General features: G+C 37.2%; 1 protein-coding gene across 2 annotated transcripts in view; it reads right to left on the minus strand.

Moving 5' to 3' along the window:
- Positions 1-24,467, minus strand: part of Wdr44 (WD repeat domain 44) — a 111,183-nt gene that overhangs the window by 12,943 nt on the left and 73,773 nt on the right. For both annotated transcript variants that reach the window (XM_055604987.1, XM_055604988.1), the window contains 5 exons: positions 18,850-18,956; positions 16,028-16,179; positions 13,413-13,551; positions 11,101-11,165; positions 3,085-3,198 (listed from right to left, as the gene is read on the minus strand). In XM_055604987.1, coding sequence (XP_055460962.1) covers positions 3,085-3,198; positions 11,101-11,165; positions 13,413-13,551; positions 16,028-16,179; positions 18,850-18,956 — 577 coding nt within the window. The remainder of the gene's footprint in view (positions 1-3,084; positions 3,199-11,100; positions 11,166-13,412; positions 13,552-16,027; positions 16,180-18,849; positions 18,957-24,467) is intronic.

The raw sequence follows: 24,467 nt of genomic DNA on the forward strand, positions 1-24,467 counted from the left end.
CACACACACACACACACACACACACACACACACACACACACACACACTCACACACAAAGACCTGCTGAGTCTGCTTAATTTTGCACCAAAATGCAATTAAGTAAGAGGAATACATTCTAGTATTCCACAGTACAGGATAGTGTCTATAATCTATAAGAATTTAGTATAGATTTTCAAAACAAGTGGAAAAAAGGAGTCTGCAGGCACCAAATACAAAATGGTAAATCTTTTGAGATAGATGTCAATTACCTGTTTTTTAAAACATTTTCTATTATATACACATATTAAATTATCATATTATCGTTCATTAATATATATATCTTGTCATGTATCAACTAAAATATAACAACTGTCAGAAATAAAACTCTGTTTATATGATAAATGGTTCTTGGGAGAGCAAGATGGCTCAGAGGGCAAAGGTGCTTTACTATTAAGCTTGATGACCCGAGTACAATCACTGGGACACGAACTGTAGGAAAGAACTGAATTCGACTTGTTCTTCTCTGGCTTACATATACACACCTTGGCACATATGCACACAGGTGCATGTAACAAATTAAATAAATGAATGAAAGAATGAATGAATACCTGTAATTTTAAAAAATTTAAGACTAAAACTTCAGATTTTTTTTAAAAAAACCGGCTCTGTTTCTTTTTGTTTTCGTGTATATGCATGTACACTTGTGTATATGCATGTAGAGGACAGTAGACAACCTTAGGTGTTGTTCTGATGTGCTACTCATTTTATGAGACTGAGTATTTTACTGGTCTAGAACTTTCCAAGAAGGCTAGCCTGGCTTACCAGAGAGCCTCATGAGTCTACCTGTCTCTTCCTGTCCAGTGCTCAAATTATAAATGTGTGCCATTATACCTGGCTTTTCTTTTTCACTGTTTCTTTTGAGATCAAACTCAGGTCAAGTTTGTAAGATATTTCTTTTAAAAAGCAGACTAGGAGGGAGAGGGGGAAGGTAAAAGGGGAGGGGGAAGAGAGGGACGGAGGGACAAAAGAAGGGAGGGAAGGTGGGAGGGATAGAGAGGGAGAGAGAGAGAGATAGAGAGAAATATTATGACAGAAGGGTTACATAAAACACCCAGAACATCTAAAGAGAATTGGCAATTAACAAATGGACTATTCAAAGTTGGTGCATAGTAGGAAATGTTGATCAAAACCTACATGATCTCAGTACTTGGTAGGCAGAAGCAGAGGCAAAGACAGGAGGTTCACAGTGAGTATGACACCAACCTGGGTCACAGAGTGAGTGTCAGCCCACCCATAGCTACAGAGACAAAGCCTCAATGACATAAGCAAGCAAGCAAGCAAGCAAGCAAGCAAGAAGAGCTTAGGAGCAGCTTGATTTAATTTACCATTAATATCTCTGTGCTAATAACTTTTAATGACATAATTAAAATATATGGGTACCACTTGTATCCCAGATATTACTGTCTAGTTAATGCAATTCATTTTTCTCAACTCAAGTTGTTTAAATATTATTTTCTTTCTTTCTTTTTGTTTTCAAACACATTTGGATTTTTTTTTTATTCATTGGACATTTAAATTACCAAGACAATCTTAAATTTTGTAAAACGGGGTAGTAAAGCATTTTTGGTTGACAGTGAAATACGATAGTTAACCTAAGAAGTAAATGTTATAAGGATCTCTATATAAACTTTATATATGAACTTAAAAATAACATTTAAAGAAGAAATTGAAACAAAATTGTACAATATATAAAATAGCATTAAAAATACTATGTACTCAAACTAGGAAATTCATTAAAGATAATTATTAGAGGAAAACTTATAACTTTTAATACTTTTTTATTTAAATTTTTATTTTTTCCATTAATTACATTTTATTCGCTTTGTATCCCAGCTGTAGCCCCTTCCCTCTTTCCCTTCCAATCCCACCCTCCCTCATCTCCTCCCATGTCCTTCTCTAAGTCCACTGATAGGGGAGGTCTTCCTCCCCTTCCATCTGACCCTAGCTTATCAGGTCTCATCAGGACTGGCTGCAGTGTCCTCCTCTGTGGCCTGGCTAGCCTGCTCCTCCCTCAGGGGGAGGTGGGCAAAGAGCCAGCCACTGAGTTCATGTCAGAGACAGTCAAAGTTCCCCTTACTAGGGCACCCATTTGGAGACTGAGCTGCCATGGGCTACATCTGAGCAGGGGTTCTAGCTTATATCCATGAATGGATCTTAATTGGAGTATCAGTCTCAGAAAAGACACCTGGGACCAGATTTTTTTTTTGGTTCTGTTGCTCTCCTTGTGGAGCTCCTGTCCTCTGCAGTTCTTACTATCTCCCCTTTCTTTCATAAGATTCCGTGCACTCTGCCCAAAGTTTGGTTATGAGGCTCAGCATCTGCTTTGATACACTGCTAGGTAGAGTCTTTCAGAGGCCCTCCGGGGTAGGCTCCTGTCCTGTTTCTTGTTTTCTCCTTCTTTCAATGCCCATCGCATTTGTCTTTCTAAGTGAGGATTGATCATCTTACCCCGGGTCCTCCTTCTTGATTAGCTTCTTTCTTAAATTCTAAATATAGTTTAGATTATGATTACTGACAAAATTTAAGGTATCAAGAAAAATTCTATGGTGTCTCATGTTTAAATACCTTATTTAAAATATGAAACATCCTAATGTTTTAGAAAACTGTTGAGGTATTCAGTGGCACAATTGTCCCATTACTTCTGATATAATATTGCCCTATGGGAAAAATTTCATAAAATGAATTGTTAATGAAAAATGAATAACTCCATGAAGGGAGCAAATTAGCTTTAAAGAAGGCTTAAAGATAGACCAGACTTGATCTCTGTAGCTGAAGTCATATTCATTTCATTAAGGATTATTTTTTTTGAAAATCACTGCATATAAAAAGCAAATAGCAAATAATACATAGAGTTCTAAATTGTTATGCAGTATCAAATTTAGTTGAAATTCCTGTTTTTAGAACTTAGATTAACTTGTAAAAACTTTCACAATGAGGACAGCCAAAGTTTGCTAGTGTGATGATAATCACACAAATAAGACATTTTAAAATACTAATGTCAAAGTCATACAGATTAATGCATAATTCAAATAATAATGTCTTACTTTAGACCATGAAAGATCAAGGAGATCAGCAGTATGTCCTTTATATTTGCAAAATGGCCGCTGCCGAAATGGTGCATTTTTGTCATCTGGGTCTTCATCAGTTCCACCACATACCTAGGTAGACATAAAACAAACTTTAAAACTGAGATATAATGCTATCAAAACAAGAACTTCAGACTTTTCACACACAACTGTTCTCTCATCAATGTGTATGATGCCTAACTTAAATCTCAAGTCACCCAAAGCACCCTGTTTATGCTCATTTATTACTTACCACTTTTCTTTCTCTCCATGAAATAACAAATTAGAATTATTCTTGGGGCAATATGCCCTAGTACCATACTCTTTCCCTTCTCTAAGGCAGCCCCTTCCTTTGTCCTTTTCTTAGCATCTGTTTCTTCAGGAGAAACAAGACCAGGGAGTGAGTCATGACTGGGCTAAACTCATTAAAGATTAGCTCACTCCATTTCCCAAGGATGACTAGTTTAGCCACAGGGTGTGTTCAACATAGCTCACTTAAGAGACTTTATCCTTTTTCTTGTCTTTGAACATTCCCTTGTGACACTTAAGACAGTTGCTATCTTCTTAGGACCAGAAGGCAGGGAAAGGCCCAAGATAAAAAGAGAGTAAAAAACAGAAAGTTGATGGAATCCTGTATCCCTAGTGATACTACTGAGCTAACTAGCCCTGAGGAGCATTACCTCTTGACTCACTTCTTCGTTATTTCAGCCATTTTTAGTTAGGTGTCTGTAATTTTACAGAAGTGTGTAGAAAATAATGCCATATATGCATGTCAAAATTAGTTATTGCATGCTTTGTGTATTTATCATCTGAATGAATCCTAGCAACTCTTTGAAATAGTTATTAACACTATGACTATGAAGACATCAAGAAAAAAACCTGCGGGCCTAAGAGGTTAAAACAACATATTAAAAGGTCACACAACAACCTGTGAACAAAAGAATAAAGGCAGAATATGTTATCTAACTAAAAAATCCAGATTTATCTTTCAATTGCTTTAGAGCATATAGCATGAGAAAAACTATAGAGTTCCAGCTAATCCTATATGTTTAGGGAAGAATGGCTAGAATGAGGATGGAGATAAAAGTTCATGGAATTATAAAAAAGTTACTAGTGTAGAAACAGACTTTTGAGACCACCTCACAAAGGATCTCAAACTTGACCTCAAAATTTTAGGTGGTATAAGACCATGGAGAACCAATGCTGAATTCTGAAAAGTAACAAGATCTGACTGGAGCTTTAGAAAGAAAACTGAACAATGTCAAATATTGTTTAAATGGAGCAAGGAGAGCAGGAAAAATAAAGTATAAGAATGCAATTTTGACTTCAGATACAGGTCTTGGAGCATATGATCTGGATTTGACCTGAAAGCTTCCTCCCTGAGGACTACCTTTCATAGTTTAGGAAAGTACTATTAAAAAACTGCCTTAGAAACAGACCAGCATCATAGTCTGGCTCCCAAGTCCTGATTGGCCCTGACTGGTCCGTGTTTGTTCAGCTTTCAATAAACTTCCACCAATCTGAGTTTGGTGTTCAAGTGGTCAGTGTGCAGCTATTGCTGTATCTATAACAATGCAATGAGGAAGGGGGAGATGTCATGAGATCTTACCTCAAGACAAACAACTGTAGGAAAGTAATAATGTTGAGAGAGGAGATGAGCCTCCTTGATTGCGTGTATGATACCAAGTGCTCAACCCTGAATTCATGTGTACATAAACAACACTATCCGTACTAAACAGGTTAAATTAAAATATTTATGAGAGGGAGAGAGAGAGAGAGAGAGAGAGAGAGAGAGAGAGAGAGAATAATTAAAGAAAAAGAGGCCAGGAATTTGAGAGGAAGCAATGTGTATGTGTGTGTGTCGGGGGGGGGAGGGGTAGAATAAGGAAAGAGAATGAGGAAAATGATATATTTTAATAACGAAAATAATCAAAATATAGGAAAAATGAGGGCCTCAATTAGGACAGTAAGGTATGACTATTATTTGTTTATACTGGAGCTTGACTTTTGGTGCTAGGGATGGACAGTAGGGTCTCATGCATGCTAGACAAGAACTCTCAATACTGTACTGTACCTCCAGTCCTATACAGAACTTTAAGAGTTATAAAAACATCTTCACAGGAACCATGCAGGCAGACTAGAACACTGAGCTTTGGACTTTTTACCAATCACTTCTAAATATCAACTTCTTCCCCAAATTTTACTTCGACTAGTTAGTCCTGATAAAAGACATTAATATTCTTGCCTCATTACATAAAAGTCAAGTTCTTGCTAAATAGTTATTTATTTCTCATTAATGCTTAAACACATTCCCCCTAACAGCAACTGCAGGCTTCTTTAATTAAAAACAGATTTATTTGTTTTATTTTATGTGTGTAAGTAAAGTTTGGCCTATATGTAGGTATGTATGCATGCATGTATGTATGTATGTATACCAAGAATATGATGAATGCTGTGAAGGTCAGAAGAGGGTTCTAGGTACCATGGCTTTGGAGTTAGGGAAAGTTGTTAGCCACCATGTCAGTGCCAAAAACTGAATCCATATCCTCTGCAAGAGCAAAAAGTATTTTGAACCATCTGTCTAGACCCTGGCCCCTACCCACCACCAGGTCTCTTTTCTTCAGACATTGATTTTTCCTCTCCATGACTTTTCGGTAGTGGAGATCTAATCCAGCCCTCCAGACTCTCAATATTTTTAATATTTTTTGTTTTGTTTTGTTTTTAATACAGGATTTCTCTGTGTAGCCCTGGTTGTCTTAGAACTCACCTTGTAGACCAGACTGGACTCAAACTCAGAGATCCTCCTGTCTCTGTCTCAAGTGCAGGGTGTAAAGACATGCACCACTACACCAGATGCATTTTTAATCATCTTGTACATGAAAAAAGTTTTCATGATGTGGAACTTTCTACTTACAGTATCATATTGATACACAAAATGTTTTAGATTTCAAATTTGGATGTTTAACTGGTTTCTTGATTATTTAAAAATGTCTCCTTGGGCTGGAGAGAAGTCTCAAAGTTTAAGAGCACTGGCTCCTCTTCAAGAGGACCCAGGTTTGATTCCCAGCACCCACATATTCTATATGATCTATGTTTCTGTTACTTTCCCTCTTGCCCACTGACTATCTAGATATAGATGCTTTTTCTTGAACACAATAGACCTGCTATACCACCTTCTAGATATAAAAAGGATCAATACTTTACCACCTTCACACTTTTTGCACAACAGAAAATGAACTCAACGGTATTTTTGGAGAGTTTTGTCTCACATTGCTTTGTTTGGAAATTTTTTTTAACCTCACTAGTCTTTTGCTTGTATACTTTGGTTTCTGGTTTTGTATTCTTATCAGTTTTATTTGTGTATGTGTTTCTTGTGCTTTGTGTTTTTTTTTTTAACTTCTTTTAAAAAAATTACTTGTTTGTTTTCTAAAAACGAGAGGGATAGATGGCATGAAGTTGTATGGGTGGAAAGGTAGGGAGGATATCAGAGGAGATGAGGGAGGAGAAACGATTATTGGAATATATTATATGAAAAAAATGATCTATAAACAAAATATAGATAAAAGCTGGCAAGAATTTGGAGAAAATCTAACTCTATATACTGCTGGTAAGAATATTGGTCAGTTCAGCCACCAGGAATGTAGTATGGACATCCCTCAGGAAATTTAAAATAGAGTTCTCATATGATCTAGTAATCACATTTCCCGATGTACATCCAAAGGAGTTAAAGTCAGGATGTAAAAGATTTGCACTATTGTGTTCACTGCAGCCAACACGTGTGAAAATGTCCTTGAATAAAGAAATAGATAAAAGATGTTCAATATCCTTAGTCATCAAGGAAAGGCAAATCAAAATGACCCTGAGATTTCACCTTACACCCATCAGAATGGCTAAGATAAAAAACTCAAGTGACAACACATGCTGGAGAGGTTGTGGTGAAAGGGGAACCCTACTCCATTGCGGGTGGGAATGTAAACTTGTACAACCACTTTGGATATCAATCTGGCGCTTTCTCAGACAATTAGGAATAGTGATTACTCAAGATTCAGCTATACCTCCTGTAGGCCTATATCCAAAATATGCTCAAGTACACAACAAGGACATTTGCTCAACCATGCCTGTAGCAGATTTATTTGTTTTAGACAGAACCTGGAAACAACCCAGATGTCCCTCAACTGAGGAAGGGATACAGAAATTGTGATACATTTACACAATGGAATACTACTCAGCAATTAAAAACAAGGAAATAATGAAATTTGCTGGCAAATGGTGGGACCTAAAAAACATCATCTTGAGTGAGGTATCCCAGAAGCAGAGAGACATACATGGAATATACTCACTTATAAGTGGATACTAGCCATACAATATAGGATAAATATACTATAATCTGTACACCTAAAGAAGGTAAGCAAGAAGCAGAACCCTGGGTAAGATGATCAATCCTCACTTAGAAAGACAAACAGGATGGACACTGGAAGAAGAGAAAACAGGAAACAGGACAGGAGCCTACCCCGGAGGGCCTCTGAAAGACTCAACCCAGCAGTGTAACAAAGCAGATGCTGAGCCTCATAACCAAACTTTGGGCAGAGTGCACGGAATCTTATGAAAGAAAGGGGAGATAGTAAGAACTGCAGAGGACAGGAGCTCCACAAGGAGAGCAACAGAACCAAAAAAATCTGGTCCCAGGTGTCTTTTCTGAGACTGATACTCCAATTAAGATCCATTCATGGATATAAGCTAGAACCCCTGCTCAGATGTAGCCCATGGCAGCTCAGTCTCCAAATGGGTGCCCTAGTAAGGGGAACTTTGACTGTCTCTGACATGAACTCAGTGGCTGGCTCTTTGCCCACCTCCCCCTGAGGGAGGAGCAGGCTAGCCAGGCCACAGAGGAGGACACTGCAGCCAGTCCTGATGAGACCTGATAAGCTAGGGTCAGATGGAAGGGGAGGAAGACCTCCCCTATCAGTGGACTTAGAGAAGGACATGGGAGGAGATGAGGGAGGGTGGGATTGGAAGGGAATGAGGGAAGGGGCTACAGCTGGGATACAAAGTGAATAAACTGTAATTAATAAAAAAGAAAATGTGGCTTATAAACATCATAGAATTCTATTTATTCTAAAAGAAAAATGCTGCCATTTGTGATAACAAGTACGAACTTAGAATGTAAGTAAAATAAGACAGATACAAAAGGGCAAACAGAATATGCCACCACTTAAATGATGAATGTAACATAGTTCCTTTCACAGAAGCAGATGGTGGTTGACAGGGCTCATGGGCAAGAGAAATCAGTATTAGTCAAAGTGTATAAAGTTTCAGTTGTACAACATTAGTAAGTACTAGAGAACAAAGAACAATGATTATGATTAATAATACTGTTGTACACTTAAAAACTTAAAGATTGATAGTTTAAAAATTCTTATCACAGAAATCAATAAACAAGGGGAATGAGGAAACAACTGAAGTTGATGAATAGATTTTTGGCATTCACTGTGTTTATGCTTTCATGGTTGTACATTTATTTCCTAACTCACTAAATTATATATGTTAAGTATATGTGGCTTTTGTATGTCATAACTCAGTAAAGTATCCTTAAAATGTTTTTTATTACATCTATTTGTGTACATGTATGAGTGCATGCAAGTAAGAGCACAACTCATGGGAGTTGTTTCTTTCTAGTATGTTGGTCCTGGGGCTCCAACTCTGGATATAAGGCTTAGTAGTCTAAGCACCTTTGTCTACTGAACCATTTTGCAGGGCCTCAATAATGTGTCTTATAAAATTATATTCTTCCATGTAATCTTTATATCACAGCTTTGTCTTCTTTCCTTGTTTACTGTTTTCATAGTTCTTTCAAAAGTCATTCATATGTGGTAGGAACTCAAATTTTTTTGGATGGAATCAAGACAAAGTCCCAGATATCAAGATGGCAACTAGTGCAGAATAATTCTTAAGAGCATTGTAGAGATAAAGCTGTGTACTAATTTTGATGCTATATTTATCAACTGTGAAACTGTTACTATTTCAAAGCTTTCTTTTTATTTATCTGTAAAATAGTTATTAGTAGCACTACAGATTTATGAAATGCTCTATATACAAACATCACTCAAAGTTTCTCAATCCCTTCTAGACTGATAGATACCTTTATTGAAGTTCAAGAGTCTAATGATCTACTCCCCACAAAGCATTTTAATGATCTATTCTGCACCCCAAAATTTTAAGTAGCAGTTAAGTGTAATTAATATTTACTGATACTCCACCAATTAAGTATATTGAACAAAAACTTACCCAAGAAACTGCTAATTTCTAGATGAAGAAGCACACTTAAAATTTATAGCACTTAAAATATTGAAGAAATTTTACACAGAATTGCCAACTATATATTCCTGAAATTGGGAAGGCTACAGGTCCCTGCTAAAGTCAGCTCTACAAGTCTTTAAGCCTTTAGACAGCAGGGAAAGCTAAGCATGCATCTTCCTTACACTTTCTGAGCTACTTTTGGGAATCAAGATAAACATCATAGGAGTCAGAATTCTAGGCTTAGGAACACTGCTAGTGAGTAGGTGAGTGACCTTGGCTCATCTTTCTCTGCTCAATTGTTCAGAAGGTCCTTTTCTACCCTATTTCACATGATGAGAAAACATGTGAAAGCAGTTCAAAAGGGGAAAGATATCACTACCATGAGCCAGACAAAATGCATATGAAAATTATCTCCACTATGCTTATTGTGTTCTACTGTGTCTTTAGTTCGGTTAAAAAATAATTCTAAAAGCCATCAAATAAAGACCTCTTTCAGCTGTTTTGAGAAACAATCAGGAGTCAAAGGAATCACAAATGACTTTTTCTTGAAACTAATAAATTACTCATTTCAAAAGAAAAAATATCAAATAGTATAAGAAGATGACTAACTTTTTTATTAAGAAATTTTAATAGTTCTCATTTATTTACTCAATTAACATTTCAATTATACTTAGAGATAAGAGGTGGGGGTTGGCAGTAGTTATGAATTTATAAGTTGCTAAGCATATATACAGGATAGTTTTATACATTACAGGCTGTTTTTAAAAGCAATAAACAACCTAGAAGCTTTATACTAAATTGAGCTAGTAAACAGACCTTTTTCCTAGAGCAAAACAGTTAAAACTGTCACCATACATTAGTGAGTAAAGGCTTTAGAGAAAAAGTGGACCATGAAAAATGGGCATAGTTTGAATAGAAAAAAGGGACAATGGAAGCATCCAGTTAAGGGACCAACTTAGAATAAAATCATAGAGGCAGGAATTCAATGCTGACTGCCCACCTACTGCAGTCAGCATGGAGTAAGATGTCCAGAATTAGTCCGAAACCTAAATAGGAAAACCAGCTGAAAAGGAAGATATAGTAAACAATATGAATACAAAAGTACATATGATAGGTTATCAAAACACATGAGCAATAAGGTTGCCTGCTGGATTTAGGGAAACAAATAAGAGAACATAAGATATTTGAGCTGAATCCAGAGAGGGCATTCTGGACAAAACAAAAACATGGGAAAAAAATCAATGTGAAAGAATAGTCAGGATAAAGACCAGCATGGAAAGTAGAAGTCACAGACAGCAGAGTAATAAAACTGAGTTAGAAAGGCAGCATAAGGCAATATTAAGAAGTATCTTTCCTGGAGGTACTAAAGAGACATTCGAAAAACTTAACTATAATTAATTAAACTATAAATTGGCACAATTATTTTAAAAATATTAAACCTGGACTGAGGAAAAGTGATTGGTTTATTTAAGTATGCATCAGTAGGTTGGTGCCTTGAATAATTTTATTCACCATTTGGCAGTCTTGAAACCTGAAAATTTCTCACTTGGGAATACTAACAGATGAAATACTTTTAATAGTACATGTTAATTTTAATCAAATACCTTGGCAGAACATTTTTTTAATAACTGGAAACTATTTTAGGGCATCAAACAAATAATAGCATTTCACTATAGTAACCATAAAATGTGAACATACCCCCATGTCTGTGTCAGATTTTGATGAACCTAGGCTTTCCTGAGATGGTGACGGTGATACACGGCCTAAAAACAGCATAGTAATTGTAAAAAGGCATGTATTATATATACTTATCGACCAACAAAAATATTGTGAAATGACAGTCGCAGAATATAATACTCTGGGAAAACACATTTTTTAAACATGAACTATAACCACACAGCACTCACATACTTCTCTTTATCATTTAGAACAATTTATATAACATGGCTTAAACAGTTCCCTAAATTAGTAAACAAAATATCACTTAACCCTTCTAATTCATAATAAATACATTCTTACTCACAGTAAAAAGTAATAAGGGAAAACAACCAAAGCCCAAGAAAGGGTCTGAGCTGAAGTCAGGTCTTAAAGGCAAATGAAATAGTCTTTTTGCCTCAGGTAGAATAAGAAAAAAATGACCAGGTAGAAGAAGAAAAGCTCACTCACTCTAGAACTTTGTCTTGTCAAACACATCACCATTTTCAATTATGAACTACAATATACATTAAAGAAACTCACAAAGGTTTTCTAAGAATATGCATGGAGATAACCTAGAACCCCTGCTCAGATGTAGCCCATGGCAGCTCAGTCTCCAAGTGGGTTCCCTAGTAAGGGAACAGGGGCTGCCTCTGACATGAATTCAGTGGCTGGTTCTTTGATCACATCCCCCTGAGTGGGGAGCAGCCTTACCAGGCCACACAGGAAGACAAAGCAGCCAGTTCTGATGAGACCTGATAGGCTAGGGTTAGAAGGAAGGGTAGGAGGACCTCTCCTATCAGTGGACCTGCAGAGGGGCATGGGAGGAGAAAAGGGAGGAAAGGAAGGTTGGGAGGGGGGGGGGGGGGGGGGCTAAAGCTCGGATGTTGAGTGAATAAATTGTTACCAACTAAAAAAATAAATTAAATTTAAAAAGTTAAAAAAAAAATAAGGTCCCCAGAATTGGTGGCACAGTCCCATTATCTCAAATACTCATGAAGCTTCAGGCAAATATATTTCAATTTAAGGCGTGTCTGAGCTACAAAGAGAGTTCCAAGGTCAGACTGGGAAACACTGTGAAACACAATGACATAATTAAGTTTTTTAGTGGGAGGCAGATTGAGGTTGAAAATATATCCTAATGATAGTACTTAATGATAGATGCCTAGTATATTTGAGTTCCTAGCTTCAATTTCTAATATTAAGAAATCTCAAACAAACAAACAAACAAACAAACAAAAGGACACCCAAAACATAGGGTCTAACTAGCTGGTTAAATGAATCTACAGAAACTTTTTTTCCTCCACCTGGTGCTTCAATTACACTCTATATTCTCTTATCAGTGGTTAATTCTATTTCCCTTTCTCCCAAATCTTAACTTTTTAGATGATTGGGAAAGGGTGATTTGTAAATAAAGTTTGTTACATTAAAAACTCTAAGTAATCCATAAAATCAGAGTCTCTACTTACTTAAATTCTTCATTGCATTCTGAAATCATCACATGACAAGAATATTTTGTTTAGGTATACTCAGTGTTTACCATAAATTCATAAAATTCTGAGGTTTTCATCGTCAGGTAACAGCTTTTTTTTAATATATCCATTATTATGACAGATTTTATTTGTTTTTCATGGCTGCTTTCTTAATCTTTCTTTACTTAGTATACATAGTATTCTTATTCTTTTTCCAATTTAATTTGATCTTTCGTTTTAATTTAGAATAGAACTGAAGGTTGCCAGGGGAATCCAAGAAATTTCTAGATGTAATTGATAAAATTACATACTATACTTGGAAAGGTATAAATCAAAAGCTTTGTGGTATTTTTTTTTCATTAGGTCTAGAGATTTTTTTGCTATTGCTGTTTGCATTAAAAAATTTTTTTTTGAAACAGTCTTGCTTTGTAAGCCTGGTCAGCCTTGAAATGTTGACCTTCTTGCCTTACCCTGCAGAGGGTCAAGATTATAGGTGCACAACACCATGCCATGTATATAATGAGTATTATATGATAAGTTAGTGGTTACTACAGATGAGTAAGTTAAGGAGAGAAGTGCATTTGAATATTTCTTATTAGGTTTTGGAGCTTGTTGGGTTTTTAAAAAAATGTATGGTCTCTATAAGTTCAGCATTCCTAATCTGAAAAAAAATGAAACCTGAAATTCTTCTAAAATTAGAAAACTTTGAGCATTTTCCCAGTGTTTAATGAGTTTCAGATTACAAAGTATTTAGGATTTGGGAACCGAGGATGCTCAAAAAATATGGCACCTAAAACACAAAAATGCCAGATTTACTTAGGTATTTAAAGAAATGAAAAATACCTTCAGTATTGTATTTCATTCGCATATTGTTGAAATAGTCAAAAGCATTTTTTAAAGCCCATATCCTCACTATATTGTCTTGTCCAGCTGAGGCAAGTAATCGGCCACAGTGAGAAAATTTCATGGTCCAAACAGCTCCCTATGAAAACAGAAGGTTCAAAATGACTTTACAAGCTTAAGAGGCATTACTTTAATTCAACCTTTGAAGTTATGTCACATTATGCACAGTAAGATAAAAGTCAGTTCTCTAACACAACTTATGGCTACAGGTGTAATGGTGCTACAGTATCACAAACGGAAGCTTTGAGAAGAAAGGTCTCTTAGGATCAATACCATTTCCCATAGTTTAACCTAACAAATTTAAAAATCCTGAACTATATTTATATATTAATAAAAATTAGAAATATTTTTGTTGCATATATGCATGCATGTGTGTGAACATGTGTATAGAGGTCAGAGGGCAACCTCAGGTACCATTTGTGAGAGTTCCTAAGTAGCCAGAAATGTAGTTTAGAAAAGCACAGACCACAGCTTGGAAATCTGTCCCTTAACTGAACATGAAGGGATAAGAGAAAGCCCTCAAATGTCACTAACAACTCCTACCAGGACTGAAAAGAATAAAGCCTACCCTACCTGTGGCACACATGGCATGAAGCACTTCAAGGTACCTTAATAATATAGTCTTACTTATTTTTCCTCTACATTACATGGCTACACTCTCATAGAAACTGAAAACATTGGACAACTGTATGTTCAGAAGAGTGTTAAAGAATAGGAGTCTTCCCTATTCAGAGGAAGTCCATAGGCTGTTCAGTTTCCAAGTGGGTTCCCTAGTAGGAGGGCAGGGACTGTCTCTGACATGAACTCAGTGAATGGCTCTTTGACCACCTCACCCTGTGGGGTGCAGCCTTGGCAGGCCACAGAGGAAGAGGATACAGCCAGCGCTGATTAGACCTGTTAGGCTAAGGTCAAATAGAAGGGGCGGAGGTCCTCCCCTATCAAGGGGATAGGGAAAGGGCATAGAGGGAGAAAAGGGAGGGTGAATGGGACTGGGAGGAGACGAGGGAGGGAGCTACAGCAGGGATACAAACTGAAAGAACTGAAATAAGTAAATACATAGATAGATAAATAGATATAAATAAATAAATAAGGAATAGGGGTCTTTAGTATGGAAGGGCCAAATTTTATTCCAACAAATAAGATTGTAACACACATTTATGTGTACTAAAAAGATGACTTGTCTATAGATTCTTAGGAAAAATTATCTAAATTAGATCCAACAGTTAATTAACTTAAATAGCATTCATTTCCATAAAAGTAAAATATAGTAAAAAATATTATCATTGTTTTTATATTAATTACAGTTTATTCACTTTGTATCGCAGCTGTACCTCTCTCCCTCATTCCCTCCTAATCCCATCCTCCCTCCATCATCATCTCCCATGCCCCTCTCCAAGTCCACTGATAGGGGAGGTCCTCCTCCCCTTCTTTCTGACCCTAGCCTATCATTTTAATCCCGATATATCTTAACTTAAAGTAGGAAATAAAGATGGGCTCAATACAGTATAAGAAAATTCAGTAAGTTCCAAAATAAAAACACTGTAAATGAGTAAAACATTTGATCAGTTTATACGAACAACAATTTAAATTTACAATGTGGCTTTGTAGTTAGGGCAACATTTCTGCTTTATTTGATTCCCTGATCAAGGCCTCGGCAGAGATTACCTAAGTTACAGTTTGATTCCTATCTTCCTTGTGTTCTTAGATTTGCAGAAGCTAACTGTAATACAATCTGAAGAGTATTTTAATCTACATTGGTAGGCTTGATTTTTTTTTCTTTGCAGTGTTAGGGATCAAATCAGAACCTCACAGATATGAAGGAAGCATTCTACCACCAAACCATACTCCTAGTCTGGTACTTGTGAATTCTGAAAGAATGTAAGCCTCTGAATCTTGGCTGAATATTTTTATTTTTTTATAAAAGTGATAGGAATTGAAAGTAGGGCTTTCTGTATGTTGTATAAATGCTCTACATCTTCTTAGCCCTGAAATATTTGTTTAAATTATGGTTGGGGATATTTAAGCTTTTTTTTTTAAAGTGACAGGCTATTTCCTAATTTAAGTGCTTTAAAGTTTGGTCCCTCTGCATACTTTTCACAGTAATAAAACACAGAATTCTTTTTTATTTTACTTTTTTTGGTTTTTCAAGACAAGGTTTCTCTGTGTAGCCATGGCTGTCCTGGAACTCGCTCTGTATACCAGACCTAGCCTTGAACTCAAAGATCTGCCTGCCTCTGCCTCCCGAGTGCTGGGATTAAAGGAGTGTGTCTGGCCAGCCTAGAATTCACTTATTCTAAATCTCACTTTTATATTGGGCTGACCTATGCAGGACAGGCTGGCCTTGACTTCATCGTCCTCCTTCCTCAGCTTTCTGAATGCTGGGATTATAAGTCTGGGATTATAAACTTCACTCAGCCTAAAATGCTATTTCTTAAAACAATAATTCAGAGACAAACTCATCACTTAAATATGTTAACAAAAATTTACTATTCTTGAGTTTGATAGAAGCCTCAAAAAATACCCTACCAGTCATGAAAAATGAAATGGTTGATTACCATATGTTCGCCACTAAGATCCTGCACCACTTTGATCTGATCAAAATCATAAGGTCCTTTGAAACCATGTGCTGCCTTGAATTTAACTGGTCTTGTATATGGCATTCCTTCATCATCACTTGATGAAGGGTCATCTTGATCAGTATGAAACACTGAAGAGAAAAGCAACAAAAATCATCAATGGTTAATATATATCTAGTTACAATCATATTTTCAAAGATATTGATCATCAAGTATACTTTTAGTAAATAGGGAAGTTAAATTGTCTATTTTTTGTTTTATCTGCATATTTACTATTGAGAGTTAATAGCCTTTAATATATTCCTTAGTACTTTATAAATAACCTGTTTTTAAAAATATTTTCTATCTCTACAGGGCTGTTTATTTTATTTTATTTTTTTTGTATTGAATTGTATGACTTCTATACGTAATAAAAGAACTGCTGGCACACCATATTGTTCAGAAATAACATTATAGGAGCTGGGAGGGTGGTAAGAGTTACAAATGACCAGCACACCACTCTGGGAGGAGTAGCTTGCTACCCATTGTAGGCTGAGACATATGGCATCTTTTCCTGCAGGATGCTGCTTGTAAACCACCATTTATCGTCCACTCATTATAGCAGTGAGCAGTTACTGAACATGGAGTCACATGTTGGAAGTCAGAAGTGGGCAAGACAGACATTATTCTTAGCTCGGAGACCTTATAGTCCAATAGAGGAGATGAGCAAACACATTCAGATAAATGAATAGATTGACTCATTTGACAAGTGGTGTTTAGACAGAGGAAAGTGCTGTGGTCTGGGCAAGTGTGAAGGTCTAGACCTGGTGTCCAGATGTCTCTGAACACCTTAATCCAGCTTCTAACATGAAGCGTCCTTCCCTATTCTATAAATATTTGGAAATGTTTCTGCCACTTCTTCCTACATTAGCAAGTTTCCTTGTGGGCACAGACCCAGAAAGACATAAATAGTATATGTTCACTTATAAGTAGTTTTTAGTCATGTAGTATAGGATAGACATACTACAATGCAGAGATCCCAAGAAGATAAGCCTGATGGGCAACTTAGGCTTCATGTGGGCTCACTAGTTAGGGAAGTGGGAAATATCTCTGACATGGACTACCTTACCCACTTTTTGATCGCTTTCCCCCATGGGACTTTTCTACCAGACTACAGGAGAGAAAGACTAACTCAATTTTCATGCAAATCGATTAGCTGGGGTGTCTGGGTAGGGGGGGGTGTTCCCTATTCTAAGGAATAGCAGAAGGGAGAGTGAGAATGGGAGGATATAAGGGAGGGTTTTAAGACTGAGATGTAAACTGAATTAGTTAAAAACAAAAAGAAAATATGATAGTTCAAGAATTAAAGAACCAGGGCCATGTACAGAAAGCAGAAGGAAATACTGACTTTTCTCTAACGTATTCTAAGTCCAGATATTTCCAGTTATTTGTCGAGAGCAGCAGCTGTATATGACTAGTCATTGTGAAATTTGTCCATTACTGTGGACATAACATAGTGAATGAGAAAATGGAGTCTGATGCTAGATTGGTTATATTTGAATTCATCTGTTATTTATAATCTCCATGACTATAAAGAAGTTATTCAACCTATCAATATCCAGTTTTCTCACCTATAAAATGAGAATGATGATACTCACTTTATTGAGTTCTTATGAGATTAAATTAATTTATTTATGTTAATTCTTAGAAGAGAATCTGGCACAGCATAAGTACTAAATTTACTTATTAATAAAACAAATGAGTACAATAATGACAAAGGCACAGTGGGCTACAATCTCTGCAAATTAAGAAAAAAAATCTATTTTTACATTATTTATTGTGTGTACATGTGCATGCCATGAGGTACATATGGAGTCTGTTCTGCACTTCTGTCATATAGATTATACAGATTGAACACTGGTTGTTAGGCTTGGCAGCAAGCTCCTTTACTCCCTGAGCCAACTTGCTGTTCCCCAGTTTTGTTCTGTTGCATGTATGTGTGTGTGTGTGTGGTGTGTGTGTATATGTATGCATATGTGTATGGATGTGGATGCATGCACATACCAAGGCACAAGAGTAGTGATCAGAGAACATTTTTTTGAGAGTGGCTCTATTCTTCCACCTTCTTTGAAGCAGGTCTCTCTTATTTTTTTTTCCTTTCTGCTGCTGTGCCACATACTGCAGACTAATTGGCCTGTGAACCTAAGGACAATTCTTCTTTCTCCATCTCCTACATAATCATAAAAATGCTGGCATTACAAATGCACACTACAGCATCTAGCATTTGCATGAGTTCCAAGGACTCCCATCAGACTTGCATGGCAAGCCCTTTTGCCCAATGAAACAATTTCCTGGTCCCAAATTATTTACCTAATAAAAAAAGTCTTTACAACTCTATTCTTATGGGTATTAGTGTTTTGTCTGCATGAATGTCTGTGAACTACATGTATGCCTGGTAGCTGTGAGAGCCAGAGGAGGGGGTCACATCTGCGGACAGACAGCTCTGTGCTGCCATATGAGTGCTGGGAAATGTAACATGGGTTTTCTGAAAGAGCAGCAGTGCTCTTAAGCACTATGTCATTTCTCTAATCCCTTAAAATATCCTTAAAAGTCAAAAAGTCTGACAAAAACAATATCACCAAATACTGAATCAATTCATACTTAAAACTTATATATTATCTTCCTTCATATTCATAAAATTAAATGACTCACTTATGGCTATAAACATTTTTATATTCACTGACACAAATTACTTCTTATAAATGACAAGCTACATTTAGAAAATATACATTAATGGATGATTCTGTCCTTATTTTACTGACCTTCATCTCTTACACTTTTAACCTTATTTATAGCACGTTCACCATATTCCTCGGCCAGATGCTTTGCTCTCTTTACTGATTTCCCAAGGAATTTCTTTAGTTGAGTCCTGAAGAAAAATAAAGAAAAACTGTATTGACACAACTAGTAAAAGGTGAACTATCCACAGACAAACGGAAGAGATATCTTTTAAATCATTAATAGTAGGTATTCAAGTTCTCAGATTCCTTGTTTTAAGGAATGAACATATTCAAGTCAAAGTCCTTTAAACATATATGATTTCTCCCAGTTAACAATTATCATACATTCTAGAGCCACGACTTTCAAGTGTGAAGAATTGATTGACAGTGGTGGGGTGGGGAAGGGCATGTTTCAGCAGATCTATGGGCCCCATCACCAGATAATCTGATTTGAAGAGCTTGTAACGAAGCCACAAATATTCAGTTAAATAATTTTGAGAAGACTAGTCTCTAAGAACACATTTTACCAACAAAAAGAAGGGTTAAAAAAAGCCATTTATCTACAAAATAGAATGCATACAAGGGAAATCTAAGATGAACCCTTGTGTTTTACTTTCATTGAGGTATTCACTGTAATAAAATTTGGCTGAGGTCTCCCAAATACAAACACAAACTAACACAAATATCAAAATCTTCCATAAATATGATATATTTTTATTAAGTTTTTATTTTTTATATTAATTACAGTTTATTTACTTTATACTCAGCTGTAGCCCCCTCTCTCATTCCCTCCCAATCCCACCCGTCCTCCCTCATCTCCTCCCTGCCTTTCTCTAAGTCCACTGATAGGGGAGTCTTCCTCCCCATATTTTCTTTTTATTAAAAAGTAAGTATAATGTCTATCAACATTTATAATGGATAAATAAATGTTGGTGTAAAATATAATAAAACAAAGTCCTGTTCTTTGAACTGCTAGGCTCTTATTCACCTCATGACCTTTGCACACACAAGTGTTTACTTCTGAATCAAACACTCTAGCAATAATTAATAATTTCTATTTACTTTTTAGGTCTCAAACCAAATAATCTGTCAAAAAGGGCTTCCTTGAGCCACAACATATTTTCTGGTTATAGATTTCCACAGTACCTACTGTTTTAGTTTAAAACAATTATACATGCAACAGTATTTTGTACATAATTACATTCTGAGTATCTGCCCACTCATTTAAATGAAAGGTCCATGAAGGCATGAGTGTAACTGTATTTTTTCCAGCAATCTTCTAAAAACTTTTTTCATATTTTATTTTTATTAATTTATTACAATCTATTCACTTTGTATCCCAGCTGTAGCCCTTTCCCTTGTTTCCTCCCAAACCTATCCTCCCTCCCTTTTCTACTCCCATGCTCCTCCCCCAGTTCTCTGATAGGGGAGGTCCTCCTCTAATCCTAGCCTATCAGATCTCATCAGGACCTGCTGCTTTGTCTTCCTCTGTGGCCCGGTAAGGCTGCTCCCCACTCCAAGGGAGAAGATCAAAGAGCCAGACACTGAGTTCATGTCAGAGACAGCCTCTGTTCCTCTTCCTAAGGAACCCACTTGGAGACTGCTCTGCCATTGGCTACATCTGTGCAGGGGTTCTAGGTTATTTCCACGCATAGTACTTGTTTGGAGTTATCAGTCTCAGAAAAGACCTCTGGGCCCAGAATTTTTTGTTCTGTTACTCTCCTTGTGAAGCTCGGGTACCTTCCAGGTTTTTCATCTCCCTCTTCTTTCATAAGATTCCCTGAACTCTCCTCAAAGTGGCTATGAGTCTCAGCATCTGCTTTGATACCCTACTAGGTAGAGTCTTTCAGAGGCCCCTGTGGTAGGCCTGTTCCCGGTTATTTTTTCCCCCTCTTATAGGATAAATATACTAAAATCTATACTACTAAAGAAGCTAAGCAAGAAGGAAGACTCTAGAGAAGATGCTCAATCCTCACCCAGAAAGGCAAACTGGACAGTCATCAAAAGAGAACTTAAGAATGTAAACAACAACAGACCTCAACATAAAACCAGATACTCTAAATCTGTTAGAAGAAAAAGTTGGGAACAGCCTAGAACTCATTGGCACAGGAGACAACTTCCTGAACAGAACACCAACAGCACAGGCTCTAAGAGCAACAATCAATAAATGGGACCTCATGAAACTGAAATGCTTCTGTAAAGCAAAGGACACTGTCATCAAAACAAAATGCCTGCCTACAGATTGGGAAAGAATCTTCACTAACCCTTTATCTGACAGAGGACTAATATCCAGTATATACAAAGAACTAAAGAAGCTGAAAAGCAGCAAACCAAATAATCCAATTAAAAAATGGGGAACAGAGCTAAACAGAGAATTCTCGACAGAGGAATATCGAATGGCAGAGAAACACTTAAAGAAATGCTCATCCTCATTAGCCATCAGGGAAATGCAAATCAAAACGACCCTGAGATATCACCTTACACCCATCAGAATGGCCAAGATGAAAAACTCAAGGGACAACACATGCTGGAGAGGTTGTGGAGAAAGGGGAACCCTCCTCCACTGCTGGTGGGAATGTAAACTGGTACAACCACTCTGGAAATCTATCTGGCGCTTTCTAAGACAATTAGGAATAGTGCTTCCTCAAGACCCAGCTATACCACTGCTAGGTATATACCCAAAGTTTGCTCAAGTACACAAAAGGGATATTTGCTCAACTATGTTTATAGCAGCTTTATTTGTAATAGCCAGAACCTGGAAACAACCCAGATGTCCATCAACGGAGGAATGGGTACAGAAATTGTGGTATTTTTACACAATGGAATACTATTCAGCAATCAAAAAGGAGGAAATCATGAAATTTGCAGGCAAATGGTGGGATCTAGAAAAGATCATCCTGAGTGAAATATCCCAGAAGGAGAAAGACAAACACGGTATATACTCACTTATATAGACCTATAAGATATGATAAACATAATGAAATCTATACACCTAAAAAAGATAATCAAGAGAGCGGACATGGGGTAAGATGATCAATTTTCGTTTAGAAAGACAGATGGGATGTGCATTGAACGTATGACAGGAGTCTACTGAGCGCATTTGAAAGACTCTAACTAGCAGTGTCTTCAAAGCAAAGACTCATGACCAAACCTATCGCAGAGTACAGGGAATCATAAGAAAGAAGGGGAGTTAGTCTGATGAGGAAAGGATAGGAGCTCCCACAAGGACCAAATATATCTGGGCACAGGGTCTTTTCTGAGACTGACATGCAACCAAGGACCATGTATGAATGTAACCTAGAACCTCTGCTCAGATGTAGCCTGTGGTAGCTCAGTAACCAATTGGTTTCCCATAGTGAGGGGAACAAGGACTGTTTCTAACAGGAACTCAATGACTGGCTCTTTGGCCTCCCCACCCCCCAAGGGAGGAGCAGTCCTGTTAGGCCACGGAGGAGGGCTTTGCAGCCAGTCCTGAAGATACCTGATAAAACAGGATCAGATGAATGGGGAGGAGGTCCCCCCTATTAGTGGACTTGGCAAAGGGCACTGTGGAGATGAGGGAGGGAGGGAGGGACTGGGAGGGAATGAGGGATCGGGACATGGCTGGGATACAGAGTTAAAATGTAACTGATAAGAAAAAAATAAAATTAAAAAAAAAAAGAATGTAAACAACAACAAACCAAATAATCTAATTTAAAAATGGGGCCCAGAGCTAAACAGAGAATTATCTATAGAGGCATATCAAATGGCAGAGAAACATGTAAAGAAATGCTCAACATCCTTAGTCATCAGGGAAATGCAAATCAAAATGACCCTGAGATTTCACCTTACACTCATCAGAATGGCTAAGATCAAAAACTCATGCTGGAGAGGATGTTGTGAAAGGGGAACCCTAATCCATTGCTAGTGGGAATATAAACTTGTACAACCACTTTGGAAATCAATCCTTCACTCTCTCAGAAAATTAGAAACAGTGCTACCTCAAGATCCAGCTATATACAACTCCTAGGCATATATCTAAAACATGCTCAAGTATACTACAAGGACATTTGCTCAAGCATGTTTGTAGCAACTCTATTCATCATAGCCAGAATCTGGAAACAACCCAGATGTCCCTCAACTGAGGAATGGATACAGAAATTATGGTACATTTACACAATGGAATATTACTCAGCAATTAAAAACAAGGAAATCATGACATTTGTAGGCAAATGGTGGGAATTAGAAATGATCATCCTGAGTGAGGTATCCCAGAAGCAGAAAGACACACAGGGTATATACTCACTTATAAGTGGCTATTAGACATACAAAATAGAATAAACATATTAAAATCTGTACACTTAAGAAGCTAATCAAGGAGGACCCTAGGTAAAATGATCAATCCTCATTCAGAAAGACAATCAGGATAGGTATGTGAGTGTAATTGTCTTAACCACTGTACCCACAGCAACTGATTTCTATGTGTGATTCATTGAAAGAGTGTAATATATTTATCTTTGGTGCTACTGTGAAGAGATGTTCATGACTTGATATACAAAAATGCAAGCTAACGATCTACAGGCATAATGTAATCCCTCTCTTGTAAGAAACGAACAAAAATAATTCTAGGGCTGTGGGTATGTATAGCTTGGTCGTAGGGTGCTTGCCTAGCATGTGCCGGTGCCTAGTTTTGATTCACCAGATTGTAAAATATATATATTGGAAATATTGATGATTCATAAATCTAGTGATTTATAGATTTTCATTTTCAATTTATATATTTCTGTTATTATTTTCAATTATCAGAAAACAGAGATGATAAACTATTTTTGTAGTGCTGGGTATTGAGCCCAGAGTCTTGTATATACTAGATGAGCATTTAACCACTGAGCTACATCTCCATCCTTATAAAACCAGTTTCTAAACCAAAATAAGGTGTCTAAAGTTATGCATAACTATGTTTATACAGTGATGTTTATTTTTTAATTGTCAATTTGACATACTCTAGAATCACCTGAAAAGGATGGTTCCATAAGGGGCTGTCTAGTCTGCGTTGGCCTGTGAGCATGTCTATGAGGGGATTATCTTGATCAACGGGAAGACTGTGGCTGATACCATTCCCTGGGTAGAGGATCTTGGGTCATTTAAGAACAGCAAAAGTTGCAGTCTCCAGGCAGGAAGTCTATCACAGAGGGCCTCTGAAATACTCTACCTAGCAGTGTATCAAAGCAGATACTGAGACTCATAACCAAACCTTCGGCAAAGTGAAGGGAATCATATGAAAGAAGGGGGAGTTAGTATGACCTGGAGAGGACAGGAGCTCCACAAGGACCAAATATATCTGGGCACAGGGGTCTTTTATGAGACTGTTTCTCCAACCAAAGATCATGTATGGATATAACCTAGAACCTCTGCTCGGATGTAGCATGAGCTACCATGGTAGTTCAGTATCCAAGTGTATCAGAACAGGGACTATTTCTGACATGAACTCAATGGCGGGCTCTTTGACCCCCCACCCCAAGGGAGAAGCAGCCTTGCTAGGCCACAGAGGAGGACACTGCAGTCAGTCCTGAAGATACCTGATAAACCAGAGTCAGATGAAAGGGGAGGAGGTCCTCCCCTATTAGTGGACTTGGAAAGGGGCAGGAAGGAGATGAGGGAGGAAGGGTGGGATTGGGAGG

This window comes from Psammomys obesus, unplaced genomic scaffold (assembly GCF_907164565.1).
Source record: "Psammomys obesus unplaced genomic scaffold, mPsaObe1.curated_primary_1811, whole genome shotgun sequence".
Taxonomy (NCBI): Eukaryota; Metazoa; Chordata; class Mammalia; order Rodentia; family Muridae; genus Psammomys; species Psammomys obesus.